General features: G+C 46.2%; 1 protein-coding gene across 1 annotated transcript in view; it reads left to right on the top strand.

Moving 5' to 3' along the window:
- N4BP1 (NEDD4 binding protein 1) overlaps positions 1–15,992 on the top strand; it is a 40,928-nt gene extending 24,936 nt beyond the window's left edge. The window contains exons 3-7 of the mRNA XM_060253845.1: positions 4,627–4,757; positions 6,120–6,216; positions 8,342–8,449; positions 10,173–10,280; positions 15,419–15,992. Of these exons, the coding sequence (XP_060109828.1) occupies positions 4,627–4,757; positions 6,120–6,216; positions 8,342–8,449; positions 10,173–10,280; positions 15,419–15,746 (772 nt within the window). The 3' untranslated portion in view covers positions 15,747–15,992. The remainder of the gene's footprint in view (positions 1–4,626; positions 4,758–6,119; positions 6,217–8,341; positions 8,450–10,172; positions 10,281–15,418) is intronic.
- The last annotated feature ends 1,089 nt before the right edge of the window (positions 15,993–17,081 follow it).

Below are 17,081 nucleotides of genomic sequence, written 5' to 3'. Positions count from 1 at the left end.
AGTGTCACCCCAGAGTCGGAAACGACTGGTGCTTGCACAGGGGACCTTTCCTTTCCTTGCCATTGCAGGAAGGGGATTCAGAGATAAGTAACCTTCTCAGTTTCAGGTTCTCCCTTGCCCCAAAACTGCCGCTTCCCCATTGGTAGGGGGAAAGTGGAGAATGGGGTAGGCATCGCTGCCTGGTTTCTTGTTCTGTAGATTCCCTGTGTCCCTCAGTCCTGATACCACAGTTGAGATGGCAGTGTACTACCTTGTCCCGTAACCCAAGTTTTTCGAAGGCCTGGATGTAGATGTTTTGAACCTCGCCCTTTCTGCAGGAGAACTGGCCACTTGTAAAGTGAGGCTCTCATATCAGAGAGATGACTCGCAGACTATAGCAGAGGTGGCCAAGCTTGCTTAAATGTAAGAGCCACATAGAATAAACATCAAATGTCTGAGAGCTGTAAGACATGAGCATTGGATGTTAGTGAGCAGGAAGGAAGGAAGAAGAGGACTGCAGATTTATACCCCACCTTTCTCTCTGAATCAGAGACTCAGAGTGGCTTACAATCTCCTTTATCTCCTTCCCCCACAACAGACACCCGGTGAGGTGGGTGGGGCTGAGAGGGCTCTCACAGCAGTTGCCCTTTCAGGGACAACTCCTGCGATAGCTATAGCTGACCCAAGGCCATTCCAGCAGCTGTAGGTGGAGGAGTGGGGAATCACACCTGATTCTCCCAGATAAGAGTCTGCACACTTAACCACGACACGAAACTGGAAGGAAGGCAAATAGATGAGGGAGGAACAGGTGGAAAGAAAGCAACTTTAACTTTAAATGCATTATTCAAGTCGTCGACTGTTTTGATGCGGAGAAATGATTTAAAGAGACAAATGCCTTTTCCAAGTTGGCTGATGGGGCAGTGGGGGCTTTGGGAGCCACACAATATGTGCAAAAGAGTTGTGCGTCGCTCCCGAGCTGCAGTTTGGCCACCCCTTATGACTACCTTGTAATAGGAAAGGCAACTCAGCATCCTTCAAAACGTCAGCACCAACACTTGAATTGTTAAGATATGACCAGAGCTTTTTTCGTGGGTAAGGCTTGCAATAGGAGATCCTAAACCCCAATGCCAGGATCTGAGAAGTGAAGGACCTAAAGAAATGTGGCTGGTTCTGGACTCCTTTGCTAAATGAGGGCGGGTGTGGGGGAAGCCCTCAGATTCTGATACGGGGGCGGTGGAAGAGATCTACCATTCAAAGGCGGGGAACCGAAATGTTACCTGTTGAACTTGAACAGCCAACATCACGGGACTGCCTTTGTTGGTGCTTTCCGTTGTCACCTCTTCCGCCCTACTGGACCGTCTTCTGAGTGGGAAAACCTATTGCTCACCCTGCAGTCAGTGGCTGTGACGCGAACGAAGGCGTAGTTTAAAAAAAAAATGTGAATGGTTTCCTCATTCTTCAGAAGGCTCAGAAAACAGTGATGTAAAATGAAAGTCCATGTTGTGATTCATCTTAAATTTCAGGCATGTTTTTTTTTTCCCAAGCTAGAGCCAACGGGGAAAGCTATGCAAATAGTTGACGCCATGTAATAACTGAATGCACCATCTGTAGCTATCCTTTTTTGAGGAAGTGTGTGGCCCTCACGCGGGTTTCTTGGGGTTTTGCAATGATACAGGAAAGGTGAATTTGGTACATATCATTCAGTGTGTAAAGCTGACCAAAGTGTGTAGACACGCATGGCAGCTGTGGCCTTTGCCTTCAGTGTGTTTTTTTTTTTCTTTAAGTTTGTGGAGGTTGTTTTTTTTCTTGGGAAGTGTATGTTTTCTTGATTTTGGAGTGGATAGCTGCACAATGTCCAGCGTAGTACAGAGAAAGGTGTGAACCTCAATTAAATTGCTGAACACTCGGGTTAGAACAGATAAAAGGAAGTCCTCTTTCACCCAAAATCCCTGTGGAATTCACTGCCACAGGAAGTGGCGGCACCTACAAGCATGGACGGCTTCAAGAGGGGATTGGATAAACATAGGGAGCAGAGGTCCATCAGTGGCTATTAGCCACAAGGTATAGATCAGGGGTGGCCAAACAGTGGCTCAGGAGCAACGTGTGGCTCTTTCATACATTTTGTGTGGCTCTTGAAGCCCCCACTGCCCAGCTTGGAGAAAGCATCTGTCTCTTTAAATCACTTCTCTAAGCCGAGGCAGCTGGCAGATTGGGAAATGCATTTAAAGCTGCTTTTTTTCTACCTCCTCCCCATCTGTTTCCTTCCTTCCTGCAGCTCTCAGTCATCTGATGTTCATGTCTTGTGGCTCTCAAACATCTGACATTCATGTCTTGTGGCTCTCAGACATCTGACATTTATTCTCTGTGGCTCTTAAATTAAGCAAGTTTGGCCACTCTCTGTCTGGGACAAGTGATGCTCTATATTCTTGGGGCTTGGGGGAGGGGGACAGTGGGAGGGCTTCTAGTGTCCTGGCCCCACTGGTGGACCTCCTGATGGCACCTGGGGTTTTTTTGGCCACTGTGTGACAGTGTTGGACTGGATGGACCCTTGGCCTGATTTAACATGGCTTCTCTTATGTTCTTAACCTCCCAAAAGTGTGGAGAGACTTAGTCTGGGGTGCAGAATTAGGAGGTACCTATATGCTGCATTGGGGAGGAATTAGACTGTGAATCAGGGGGGTGGGAGAAATCTGCCATTTAAACTTTCATACCTTGCTCTATATAGAATATCCCTAAGGATATTCAGCTCCCCAGAATTCTAACAACCACAGGCAGTGTTCCCTCTAAGCTGAGTTAGTGTGAGCTAGTTCAGTTTTTTTAGCCTCCATTTTGTCTTAGCTCAGGAAAAATGGCCTCAGAGCAGTAGCTCACAACTTCAGTGCCAGTAGCCCTCAAAATAGAATTTTTGCTCACAAGACTCCACAGTTTAGAGTTGAGTGTTGATCACAGTATGCTCCCCCCCCCTCCAAAATTAAAGTTGTCTGTAAATCTGTCTGGCTTCTAGTCTCTAAGCTTGTGAATCTCAGAGCCAGGAGGCAACATCAGGGGAAGGCCTCGGCCTCTGTGCCGTTGTTGGCTGTCCAGAGGAACTGGTTGGCCACTGTGTGAGACAGGATGCTGATCGAGATGGACCATTGCTCTGATCCAGCAGGGCTTTTCTTAAGTTGATTATTGGCAGATCGGCCCCCATGATTCAGATAGATCGCTTTTCTGAGCAGTGGACTCATGCAGATATGCAGCAGTCAGCCTCTTCAGAGATGAGACAGTTCTGCAGAGGTATCTCTGCATTATGGCTCACCGACAGATCTATTTATGCAACAAAGTTTGGATGAATTTTCCCTCCCCACAGCAGAGGCTGATTGAGTGCAGGGGTGGCCAACGGTAGTTCTCCAGACTTTTTTTTTGCCTACAACTCCCATCAGCCTCAGCCAGCATGGCCAATAGCTGGGGCTGATGGGAGCTGTAGGCAAAAAAACATCTGGAGAGCTATCGTTGGCCACCCCTGGAGTAGAGGCAAGGCCAGTGCAGTGATTCATGCAGGAATGCAGCAGGCAGCCTCTGTGACCAAATTCTTTAGGTTCACAGGAGCCTTTTAATACTTTAGCTGCTCCCAGTGTACCAGTGTGACTTCTGTGCACTGCTTGCAAGTTGCCTGTCTCCTTGGCCAAACCTTTCAAGATTTGTAAGGTTTAAAGAGGAGGAGGAGGAAGGGGTAGTGGGCATTGTTTCTTGAACAGCTTATCAAGAAGATCTAAAGTGTTGCTGAAAAGCACAGTGACAACGTGGCTGTATTGTGAATGTGCTGTCATCCCAGGTTTGCTGCAGCGGTTTTGAGATGTCTGAGGCCTACAGCCCACCTTTAAATTTCTAGCCTGAGGCAGGAGGCCCATTTTAAAACATCCTATGAAGGTAAAGGTAGTCCCCTGTGCAAGCATCAGTCGTTTCCAACTCTGGGGTGACGTTGCTTTCACGTTTTCACGGCAGACTTTTTACTGGGTGGTTTGCCATTGCCTTCCCCAGTCCTCTACGCTTTCCCCCCAGCAAGCTGGGTACTCATTTTACTGACCTTGGAAGGATGGAAGGCTGAGTCAACCTGGAGCCGGCTACCTGAACCCAGCTTCCACTGAGATCGAACTCAGGTCATGAGCAGAGCTTAGGACTGCAGTACTGCAGCTTCACCACTCTGCGCCACGGGGCTCTTTAAAACACCCTATATATCTTTATTATTTTTATTGGTTTGTCTAGCACCCGTGCGGCCTCCAGGAAATAAGTTGAAACCCAGTGCAGTGTAGCTTGACTCAGATGTTAACGGACATTGTGATGTTTTGGGGGACAATTTTTCTGCACTCTCTGAGCCTTTATCAAAAAGACTAGTCTAAATGATAAACATTAACTCCTAAATCAACAGCCAATCCCAAACAGCTTGCGTGCATGTCATCTGAAGCCACTTTACAGGGGTCTTGTCAGGGTGAAAGGAGAACGTTTTTTTTGTCTTGTATGTCAAACAGTGCCATAGAAATAGTAAACGATTGTGCTTCACTGCTTGTACTGATTAACCTGTCACCTTTGGCTACTTGTCAATCAAAATCAGCAAACATTACTGTTCCCCCCCCCCTTTGTTTCCCCCTTTATCTTCCTATTCTGCAGTCACGGACTAAATAGGTTCTTCTCGTGCCGGGGGATTGCAATTGCAGTGGAATATTTCTGGAAACGCGGCCACCGAAGGATTACCGTGTTCGTCCCGCAGTGGCGAACAAGACGAGACCCTTCCGTCACAGGTAAGGCCAAGAATGGGACGCTCCCTGTCTTCAGGGCAACATCGTACAAAAGGCGACACCACCGAACGGATTCGACCCCTCAAAATGGTTCTGCTAGAAGAGACGCTTTCCTCCGGTGGAAGGGAAGCAGCCTTTTGGGGCCTCATATGAATTAAAACAGTTTTAATGTGCAAAACGAGAAATCTGACAAGCTGGGGGCCTGCTGCAGCCATCCTTGGGAAATTTCCCACCCTTGGTAGCACCAAAACTGCTGATCTCTTCCTTGCTCACCCGGCTCTGGCTCCTGAGTGGTATAGTGCTGTGGCACAGTTGTTTCGTTGCATTCATTTCTGGTGAGCCCCAAAACCTGAATCAGCAGCATGTGAAGTGCATCTCCTCTTTTCTTTCCGGTGCTATATGAGAATTCAGTGGGAGGGGTTTGGAATAGGGGGATATGTTCTGCTGCTGCCAGACATTCCCTTGAACCCTGGTCTCATCTCCATTCCAAACTGTTAAAAGATTTGTCCAGAGCTTTTTTATAGTAGCAGGAACTCCTTTGCATATTAGGCCACACACCCCACACGTAGCCAATCCTCCAAGAGCTTACAGTAGGCCCTGTAAGCTTTTGGAGGATTGGCGACATCAGGGGGGTGTAACCTAATATGCAGATGAGTTTCTGCTACAAAAAAAGCCCCAGATTTGTCCTGCTCCCAGTTAGAAGAATCTTTGGGATTGCAGCAAAATTAGGGCCAGTGTAGTTCTGGTCACCACACCTCAAAAAAGATAGCATTGGGAAAAGTGCACAAAAAGGGCTACTAAAATGATTAAGGAGATGGAACACCTTCCCTATGGAGGAAGATTAAAGAGGTTAGGGCTTTTTAGCTTGGAGAAGTGACAACCGAGGGGTGACACGATAGAGGTTGACATAATTATAAAATTGCAAACCTGTGTGTTATCATTGTGGCAACTTTATTCTGGGTTTGAAGCACAGAATTTTAAATCCTATCTGTTTGGATTTTAAACCCTTATTGCTGTTTCTATCATGGCATTACGTGACCTGTAAGCTGCCCTGAGCCCACTTTCCAGGGAGAAAGAAAACAAATTAATAAATAAAATTATGCATGGGTTAGAGAAGGTAGAGAACAACGAACTTTTCTCCCTTTTTCACAACACGAGAATTTGTGGGCACTCAATGAAATTAGTGAGCACTAAGCTTAGAAAAGATAAAAGGAAGTACTACTTCACATGCAAGAGCCCATTCCCAGCGTTCTGTTTCCTGTCTTTCCCTAATGTTTCATTCATTGCGAACATCCAGAAACCTGCCCATTCTTTTAAAAGAGTACTGTTTCATTCTTTTTTTTTCTCTCTTCTCTTTTAACCTAGAACAGCACTTCTTAACCCAACTCCAGGACGTTGGTATTTTGGCCCTCACCCCTGCAAGGGTTGTATTGGGAGCCAGGATCGCATCTCACGATGATAGGTAATGGACCACTTAATTGCATTTTTTTTTCATGGCTTCTGGCTCTTCGTTGGAGAGATCGTGTCACTGTGGAGGAAACTGCAAGCCCAGCTTTCAACCGGGCGAAAAGGTTCTCTGTTTGGGATGTACAAATGCATTGCCCTTCATCAGCCAGTTGACATGTATTAGATAAAGCAAACAATACAAACAGGCTCCGGTGTAAGTAATACAGAAACAGACTCTGCACCAAAAAAAAATACAGTAGTATGCAAATTTGCTATCTTGAAGCACTGAAAAGGTATAATCTATATCTGTCAAGTCCTTTTACAGTGTATCGACACGTATAACTGTATGACAGTTTCAGTAGCTGCACTCCAAGGTTCATACAGGCAACATCTACTTAAGACCTCGTGCTCTGACACGCCTTTGTAAATTTCATTGTCCAAAAGAACGCCTTAATCAGTGTTGATCCAGAGTCGTGCACCTTGAGGGTTTTCAACAAACGTCCACACAAAGAGAGAAAGAGAACTTTGCCTCTTCCAGAATTTAAGGCAGTTTTGGCGCTCTTCTTCTGCTCAGTCTCTCATACACTTCATTTCTAACGGAGCCACAGATAGTAGTTTCTTAGGCATGGATCGGCGCAGTCTCTTGAAAGTGCTGCACCCAGCTCTTCTAGTTTACATGTATTGCTTGGATCATGCAAAGGTGCTTTCTTCTTGTGGAAGGACCCTCCCCCTGGTGTAAGATTGTGTTAGGGAAGGCTCTTGCTGCCCGAGGAAAGGGCTTCTGCTAGTGGAACCAGATCCACGCAATCCACTGGTTGCTTTGTCATGTGATGACTTGAATGTATGAATGCTGAACCACCAGTAAACTTAGAATGTCCAGCACTGCAGAGTTTTGCAGTGGAGTTGCGTTGTTGCACTTGGCTCCAAGTTGCAAGACACTGCTCAGTTGAATAATGACAAGGAAGTGTACACTGCTCTTGTAGTGTAGCGCTGGAGTATAAGCCCTTCACCCTTCCTCAGCAGTGTCTTTAGACCTCGCACAGGCAGCATCACAAATAGGTTTGACTCTTGAGTTGTAGAACAAAGCAGGAGTCAAGTAGTGCTTTTAAGACCAACAAAGTTTTATTTGCTAGAAAGCTTACATCTTGAATAAAACTTTGCTGGTTTTAAAGGTAGAACTTGACTCCTGCTTTGTTCTACTGCTTCAGACCAACACGGCTGCCCACCTGGATCTCTTGAGTTGTGCACATCCCAAAAGTATTGCTTTCACAGGGCATAAAAATTCATCCCAAGGCGCATCCATTGGCTGCTTTACCTAATTTAAGAATTCATAGCAAGTTTAAAAGGCGTGTGGTTCTTTGGATGCTATCCTAGCTGTGGTACTTGTTCCCACTCAGATTTAGACCAGCTCAATGCGGTACAGCAGTGCTCCCCAACCTTTTTTGGCGACCGGTTTTGTGGAAGACAATTTTTCCACGGACTGGGGGTGGGGGTCATGGTTTCAGGATGATACAGTTGTGCTCTTTATTTTGGTGTGGTGGTGAAGTGTGTAGTCTCTTAACTGGAAGAACTGGGTTTGATTTCTCACTCCTCCACTTGCAGCTGCTGGAATGGCCTTGGGTGAGCCATAGCTCTCGCAGAGTTGTCTTTGAAAAGGCAGCTGCTGTAAGAGCCCTCTCAGCCCCACCCACCTCATGGGGTGTCTGTTGTGGGGCAGGAAGATAAAGGAGATTGTGAGCCACTATGAGATTCAGAGTGGAGGGCAGGATATAAACCCAATGTCCTATTATTATTACTACTACTGCTACTATTACATTGTAATATATAATGAAATAATTATACAACTCATGGCCTGGCTGCTAACAGGCCACGGACCCGGACTGGTCCACCGGTCAGGGGTTGGGGACCTCTGATGTACAGGACGTGCTGCCGCATAGGGGGCACAGCAGCCTCTTTTTCAAAGGGGTGCTTTGTGCTTGGCCATGCGCCCGGGACTCTTATGGGGCTGCAGTTGGCACACTACTTGGGTGCAGCATCTTGAGCAGGCTTCGGTTAGGCGAGTTGTAAGCTTTTTTGGATCCCCACCGGGGAGAACAGCAGACTCTAAAGGAATAAATCTCTCCTAAATAAAACTCTTGTAGATTTTTGCTCCATCTTGCTGAGAAAACCGACGGGGTGATTGTTACCAATGATCATCTGCGAGAATTTGTGGATGAATCAGCATCCTGGAGAGAAATTATTCAAAAGAGGTAAATGTGAGGTTTTTCCTGTTTGTTTGCAAATCCTGGGGTTTGGGGTGCGGAAGAGGCGACACGCTTTGTAAGCTTTAGACCAACTCACGATAAACTCATGGCAGAATATCAAGAGATAGCGTGTGTAATTTGCAGGATGCAGCCACGGGGTCTCCAGAGGGCAGCAGTGGGGACTTTCCCACTAAAAATGGCCTCCTACCCAATTTCCTTCCCCCCCCCCTCCGCAAGGTAATAGATATGCACACAAGAGCGATGGTTATCAGACTTCAGTCAGCCTCTCTTTGTGTCCAGTTCAAAGGGGAATGCATCAATCAGATGGTCTGACCACAAACTCCAGTCCCCGAATAGGATCATCCTTAACGTTCCTGTGCATGGGTGTGGTCTCATCCCACAAATTGTAGCTACAGGCTCAGCAAGCATTTTTTGGTAGGCCTGATTGTCCCTCAGTCTGCTTGAATTGTTGAAAGATGTTGGTGTTAACTGTTTGGCTTTTGGCAACAGGTCAGAGAGGAGTGAACAGGCTTGAAAGGGTTGCAAAAACAAGCATTTATCAGAGCTCGTCTGAGTTTTTTCATGGAGCTCAGCAATAGGTCAAAAAATCCTATTTGCATGCCCTTTCTGTCTAAGGCTGGGATGGGGGGGAGGGGGCACTGAAGGTGTTTTGCTAGTGGAGCCCCTAAATGATGGAACCAGGACTGAGAGCGGGGGACAGGGGGTAGGAAGAGCCAGTTGATGGGTATGGAAAGGGCTGTCAAGTCACTACTGACTTACGGCGACCCTATAGGTTTTCAAGACAAGACCTTTAATACCAGAACTATTTCTACTTGATTTCTGGAATCAGCTTTTCAAGGATAAAAGTAAAATGAAATTAATATCAATATTGTTAGCTGTAGCCAGAATTACATTGGCAGCTATGTGGAAAGAGAAGAAAATACCCACGATTGAGCAATGGCAAGCTTGACTCTGGGGCTACTTTATTATGAGTTAAGTTTCAGATAAAGGAAATAATCCCACCACGAAATCTGTTGAAGTATGGTATACTTCCCAAAAATACACTATATCGACATACCTGATTGTTTTTTTTTTCAACATGTTGGAAAAATGAATCATCACCTTCAATTCCGTTATGGACGGACAATGTTTGGCATTTCTGTGTTATGGAAAAGATTTCTTATAATAATCATTGCTTTGGTAAAGAAGATTGTACCTCTAATTTCATATCAATATTGTTTTCTTGGTTGGATTATATGGTGTCAAGGAACAAAATTCCAAGTCGAGTCTACCCTATAGCTTTATTACAATTGTAGATTTGAAGTTTAATTGAAATACGTTATTGTCTGGGAATTCTGACTGAATGATTTAATTGCATACCCTAATATTATATATTATTGTTTTGAATCTTACCATCAAATATAATTTTAATAAAATTTGGTTTTATTTTTGGATGGATATCTGGTATATTGAAAATGTTGTTTTGGTGACAGCCCAGATATGGAATGTTATTTTGTATATTAATTTTTGAAAGAAAGTTGGGGAGAAAAACCAGACAAGAGATCTTCAGAGGTGGCCTGCCATTGTCTGTCTCTGCCTAGCAACCCTGGACTCCTTTGGTCTCCCATCCAGATATTAACCAGGGCCAGTCCTGCTTAGCTTCTGGGATTGGATCAGACAGGGCAACAAATACATGGTTCTGCCTGCCCTGATCCCGCCTTTGTTTCAGGTTGCTCCAGTACACATTTGTTGGAGATATCTTCATGGTTCCTGACGATCCTATGGGGCGGAATGGACCAGGATTGGAGCGTTTCCTTCAAGATGAGCCCCGTGTCAGGTATAGCATTTGCCTTGTACTGAAGCTGTGACTCTTAAAACACTTTCCTGGTTATAAACCATACAGCATGCAGTAGAAGGCAATAAGCAATTTTACTGCAGTTAACCTATCAGCATTGTTTCCTTTGTAGTATTTGTGTATTGCTGAGTACCCGCTCTCTTACAGTTGTTTCTCTTTCCAGTATCGTGGGAGGTTCCCCCCACTCCACCCCAGTCCTTCAAGGAAAATTAGCTCTAGTTTGCTGTTCCCACTCTTGCACGCGACAAGCCATATGTTTTAAGACTAAATGCAGGGCTTTTTTTGCAGCAGCATCTCCTTTGCATTTTAGGCCACACAACCCTGATGTAGCCAGTCCTCCTGGAGCTTACAGTAGGCCCTGTACGAAGATCCTTGTAAGCTCCAGGAGGATTGGCTACATCGGAGGGGGTGTGTGTGGCCTAATATGCAAAGGAGTTCCTGCTACAAAAAAAGCCCTGCCTAAATGCAACTGGGATAGCCTTTGCAGGGCTGAAAATGTTACGTAAGTTGCAAAAAGACAGTAGATCAGAGCAGGCAGCGGCTTTGCAGGAGGGTGTGTTTGTCTTCCGTTTCCACAACTGGCTCACCGTCATTCCACAGCCCCGGGGTGCGTGTGTAGAACTGGGTCAGAACTCTGAGATAAACAAGGCAATCATCAGTTGTGTCTTCTGCGGTTTAGATTGCGGTAGCTTTCACACCGGTGCGGCAGATCACGTGACGTCACTGAGGGCACAACGGAGATGGGGTTTCACTTAGAGCTAATCGGTTGGTGTCTAACGGGGGAGATAAACAAGATCTGTGTCACAGTACTGCAGCAAGATTGATGTTGCTCTCGGTGCTCCTTGGCGGATCTGCTCTTCGTAAAATGACAGACGTTCAACTGCTGTAGTGGTTTTTGGCAATTGAAGGGAAGGAAGTACTGCTGTTGATCTTTCAGTGATATTGAAGTAAGAAAACAACTGTGGCGCTCTGAAGCATGATGTAGCTTCCTGATCATCAAACACCAGTAGTCAGGGGTGGAATTCTAGCAGGAGATCCTTTGCATATTAGGCCACACACCTCTGGTGTAGCGAATCCTCCAAGAGCTTACAAAAAAGAGCCTTGTAAGCTTCTGGAGGACTGGCTACATCAGGGGTGTGTGGCCTAATATGCAAAGGAGCTCCTGCTAGAATTCCACCCCTGCCAGTAGTTAAGTTAGCTGGCCAAATTGCTGAGGTTTGGGATGAAATGAGCAAGAGCCTCAACCCAAGGGCTGGAACGGAGGAGGGGGTGTGGGTGTATGTTGTGCCTTCTTTATACCGTGTACAAAAAGCTTAAGGAAAAGGTTTAAGGGTTTAGAGCAGGGGTGGTCAAACTTGCTTAACATAAGAGCCACATTGAATAAATGTCAGACGTTTGAGAGTCACAAGACAGGAACATCAGAGAAGATGATGATATAGGGAGGAAGGAACGAAAATAGATGGAGGGGAGAGAAAGTTGGGAAGAAAGCAACTTTAATTTTAAATGCATTCTCCAAGCCACTGGTTGGCTTGGCAAAATGATTTTAAAAGAGACAAATGCCTTATCCAAGCGGGCTGACAGGGTGGTGGGGGCTTCAAGAGCCACACAGTGTGAGTGAAAGAGCCACATGTGGCTTCCGAGCCACAGTTTGGCCAGCCCTGGTTTAGAGGCGGTATGGCACGCAACTCTCACCCCTACTTTTGTGTCCCCCGTTCTGCAATCTGAGGCTCTGTCTCATGTGAAAACGCTCAGAGGAAAAGCGCACTTCCTGATGCTGTTTTATCCCACTGCTGGGAATCTCTGCATCAGAGTAGTCTCCTGCACCTGGTGGGGAGAGGCCGGGTTGGGGTTGGGAGAATTTGTGCTTCACGGTTCATGTGTAGTAACCCTGATCCATGGTACTGCACACTTAATGGTTTGGTCATTCTTTTGTGTTTAAACTTACAAAATATTATCAGTCTGCACGTTTGGGAAGTCCTAAACAAACCCTCTACTGAGTGAGTTTGATTTGATGGCCTCCTGATACCAGGTCGAAGGCGCCATGCCTGTTATTCTGAGCATTTGTAGCGTCTTAGTGTTCAAAGTCCTTCATATCTGTTAGCAGTGAAACTGATTGAAATTTACAGCTTTGCTGCCGTTTCCCAAAGGTTTCTAATGGCTTGTTTTTATATTGTGGCATTGTTTTAAGTGTAAGCCACCCTGAAGCAGGACTCTGAAGAGGTGGCCTAGAAATATCCTAAATAAATAAATACGGAAGAGGAACATCAGGTAATTTACCTTGGGTCTGTGGTCCAGAGACCAACAGGAGAGGAATGAAATAGAACATGACTATAGCGCAGGGCTATCCAAACTGCAGCTTGGGATCTACATGTGGCTCTTTCACACACATGCTGTGGCTCTTCAAGCCTCCTCTCTCCCCCCTCCCCCGGTCAGCTGGCCCGGAGAAGGCATTTCTCTTGTTAAATCACTTCTCCAAGCCAGCTGGTGGCTTGAAGAATGCATTTAAAGTTAAAGTTGCCTTCTTTCTACCTCTCCCTCCCTTCCCATCTGTCCTTCCTTCCTCCCTTGTCTTGTGGCTGTCTCTGAAACATCTGACATTCACGTCTTGCAGCTCTCAAACATCTGACATTTATTCGACGTGCCTCTTACATTAAGCAGGTTTGGCTGCCCCCTGCTGTAGGGGGTGGCCAACGGTAGCTCTCCAGATGTTTTTTTGCCTACAACTCCCATCAGCCCCAGCCATTGGCCATGCTGGCTGGGGCTGATGAGAGTTGTAGGCAAAAAACATCTGGAGAGCTACCACTGGCCACCCCTGCGTAGGGTATCAAAGATGTCGAGAAGACGGACCATAGCTGGTTAGGCAAGTGTGAGCAGAGTGAAGATCGTGTTTAAGGCAACAAGTTGTTGGTGTACGTTTTATTTAGTAATTGTTCCTTTCTTTGTTCTTTCTGCATGTGGCCTTAATCCTAACACTAATTTAAAGAGAAAGAGGGGGGGGGAGGTCTTTTTTTCCCTTTGAAGCCTAAGCCCATCCTTCTCTGACGATGGAGTTATCCATCTCTCTCTATCTTCACTAAATAAAAGGCATACAGCTGGTGTTAACTTGGTGGTGGTGATGCTAAGAGGGTGTAGAATGCTGCAGCAAGCCTATACGGGTGCATATTCAACCAGTGCTCTGCCAGCTGCACCAGTTACCAATTGAGTACTGGATCCGGTTCAGAGTTTTGGTTCTGATCTTCAAAGCCCTGGACAACCTGGGACCAGCATATCTGCAAGACCACCTCTTCCTGTATACCCTCCGGAGAGCCTTACGCTCCATGGATCAACATCTGCTGGAAATCCATGACCCAAAAGAAGTCCACTTAGCCTCAACCTGGGCCTTCTCTGTCCTGGCCCCTACCTGGTGGAACAACCCTCATTGGAGATTAGGGCCCTGCAGGGACTGTTGCAGTTCCACAGGGCATGCAAGACAGAGCTGTTCCACCAGGCATTCAGCGGAGGCGGTGGACATTTTTTCATTCTGTGGCCTCCCTGCTGCAGGGACCCTGATGATATAACTCTGCTGACCCATTTATCTTACACCAGCTGGGGGATGTATGGAAAGAGTGGAGGCCACCGATATCACCAACTGCAGAATTGGAGTTTGTTTTTAGATTGTTATATTGCTTTTAGATCGTATAGTGTTTTGTTATATGTATTTGATTTTAATCTTTTATTATTGATTGTTGTTACCTGCCCAGAGCCCATTTGGGAAAGGGGCGGGCTATAAATTGGAAATAAATAAATAAATAATAAAAGAAAAAAGCCCAATCGGTGAGGGTCAGGAGTGATCTGGCACCAGAACAACATGAGGAGGGAAAAGGATGCGGCTCGCATAGCTGCCAGAGTTTCAGTGTGGCACAGATGTTATCAGTGAATCCTTGTACTAAGCCGGGCATATTATTGTGAACAGAACGGTTTTAAATGTAGCGTCCACTGATTCGAGTTGGGGTGAGGCAGACGCTGTAAATACGAAATAAGGTTAGATGCCAGCAGGAAAACAGAAGCCGCAGTCTCATGTGCTTCCTGACCAGATCGTAGAATCACATAGTTGGAAGGGACCTCCAGGGTCATCTAGTTCAACCCCCTGCACGATGCAGGACATTTTTTAAATGTCAAAGAGCTGCGTTGGAGGAGCCTGCTGCCTGGGTCTTTGAGAGGAAGTGGGGTGGCCACAAGGGACAGGAGCCTCTTCTGTAGCATCCCCTCAGCTTTGGGACACTCACCCATCACCATCTGCATTGTGCCTTCTTTCTTGAGTAGGCTGGTTACCGATGTTAAAGCAGGTTCAGAGGGTTGGCCATCCTGGTCTGCAGTGAAACAACTGGAGTCAAGTCCAGAAGCGCCTCAGGGAAACCAACAAGTTTTTCGAGGCGAAAGCTATCAAGAGTCAGAGCCCTCATTGAATCAGAGTTGGAAGGTGCCTCCAGGGTCATCTAGTTCAACCCCAGGGTCATCTAGTCCAAGTTATCTTTGATAATTCACAAAAGGAGCTTTGACCTTCGAAAACCTATGCCCCCAAAATCTCGTTCTCTAAGGTGCAACCGAGCTCAGATCTAACTAGCGTCGATGCAGTCCTCCCAAGACCTTTTCACCCCAGAAACCAACTCGTTCTCTCATAAAAGAAAATTATTTTAGCGCTGTAGTTGCCTTTGGCTTTTATTGGTCGATTGCACCCCCTGGATGGTCATACCAAAATGAAACTGTTTGAAAATAACTGTAAAATCATATATGAACGTATGAAGCTGCCTTTTACTAAATCAGACCCTGGGTCCATCAGAGAAAGTATTGTCTACTCAGACCGGCAGCGGCTCTCCAGGGTCTCAGGCTGAGGTTTTTCACGCCTATTTGCCTGGAACCTTTTTAGTTGGAGTTGCCGGGAATTGGATCTGGGACCTTCTCCTTACCAAGCAGATGCTCTACCACTGAGTCACCGGCCCTCCCTTATAGATTAGGTGTGAGTTCACTTGTTAAGAGCAGCTGATTAAACTCATTGAAATGTATGGAGGGGGACTTGGGATTCTCTCGTTTTCATACGCGTCTGAAGGATTTTAAGCGGCATTATTCCTTGTGTTCCTCAGGGGTGTTCCGGCACATACCCACCTGGCGAGTGGATTCCATCCTTCCCCTATGAAGCGGCACTTCCTGATGGAGCCTAACGGCAGCGGACAATCGGCAAACGGCTCGTTATCCGGTCTCTTGCCTTCCTTATTCCCACCGACACCCCTGCCTAACGCAGCTGTCCCCCCGCATCCAAGATCCGCCGCGGAAACGAACCACTTGAAAGAAGCCTTGAAAAAAATATTCCCTACCTCCGAGCAGAGGGCAAAGATCGAGGCGATACTGGCTCAGCACCCTCACATGAGGGACATGAACGCACTGTCCGCCATGGTGCTCGATTTAGTGTGACATGATACGACCGGGAACCCTCAAATTTGCAGTTTGGATTGTTAATACAAAGATAGTTCTAAGCTGGTGCCAGGCTATCTGTGAACAGTCAAAGCTTAATCCTTTTGTATAAAAAACAATTGTGAATATTCAAAGGATGCGCAGATGCCAGCTTTTCCTCTTTTTTTCCTTATTCGTTTAATTTATGTTGCTTTTATGAATTTGTATCGATGAGTTTGTTTTGAAAGAGAACAAATCTTTATTTCCGACCGGCTTGCCGTTGTTTCCTAAAACAGTCCTGACTTACCCATGAAAGAATAAGATCCGACACAGGATCTAAGTTCTGCTCCAAGGGACTTCACGCCTGCAGTTAAAGTAAAGGGACTTGTACGTAGGGGCTTTTTTCCGGTGTTAGCTAAAAATGCCTGATAGTGCAGGTTGAGCCATGAAGATTCATCAGTGAGAAGAGGATGGTAGCTAAGCGCATCCTGGCATCCAGTTGGTAAACATCAGGGCCTCCATCTTAAGTGAAAACAATCTACCTTACAGTTACCTGTGAGGCCCTCCTTCTGTTGGCCAGCCTTCTGTGATGCCGCAGAGCCGAAACGCAAAGCAAAGGTGAGATAGTGGCCGTGCACTGTTGCCAGTTCTGTGCTGTACGTTAATTGGACCTGTGGTCTGACTTGACACAATAGTTTCAGCAGGAACTCAATTGCATATGAGGCCACACTCCCTGACATCACCATTGTTTCACACAGGGCAGCTTCAAGAGGGGGACTGGATAAGCATATGGAGCAGAGGTCCATCAGTGGCTATCAGCCACAGCCTATTGTTGGAACTCTCCGTCTGGGGCAGTGATGCTCTGTATTCTTGGTGCTTTTGGGTGGGGGGCACATTGGTAAGGCTTCTTGTGTTCTGGCCGCACTGGTGGACCTTCTGATGACGCCTGGTTTTTTTGGCTACTTTGTGACACAGAGTGTTGGACTGGTTGGGCCATTGGTCTGATCCAAAATGGCTTCTCTTATGTTCTTAGGGCTTTTTTGTAGGAAAAAGGTCTGGCAGAGGCTCATTTGCATATTAGGCCACACCCCTGGCACCAAGGCAGCTGGAACTGTGTTTCTGTGCGTTCCTGCTAAAAAAAAACAAACAAACCCCAACCCCGATTTCTGTTGTTACGTTATTTGATAGTTACTACTTTTTTAAATTGTCAGAGGAAACATTTTTTTTATGTTGGGGCTACTCTTTCTCCTTTTGGCTTACATCACCCAAGTGTCTTAACCAGGGCTTTTTTTGCAGCAGGAACTCCTTTTCATATTAGGCCATGCCCCACTGATGTAGCCAATCCTCCAACAGCTT

This window comes from Heteronotia binoei, chromosome 14 (assembly GCF_032191835.1).
Source record: "Heteronotia binoei isolate CCM8104 ecotype False Entrance Well chromosome 14, APGP_CSIRO_Hbin_v1, whole genome shotgun sequence".
Taxonomy (NCBI): domain Eukaryota; kingdom Metazoa; phylum Chordata; class Lepidosauria; order Squamata; family Gekkonidae; genus Heteronotia; species Heteronotia binoei.
Note: the sequence above shows the minus strand (reverse complement) of the source record. Positions and strands in the feature narration are given on the sequence as shown.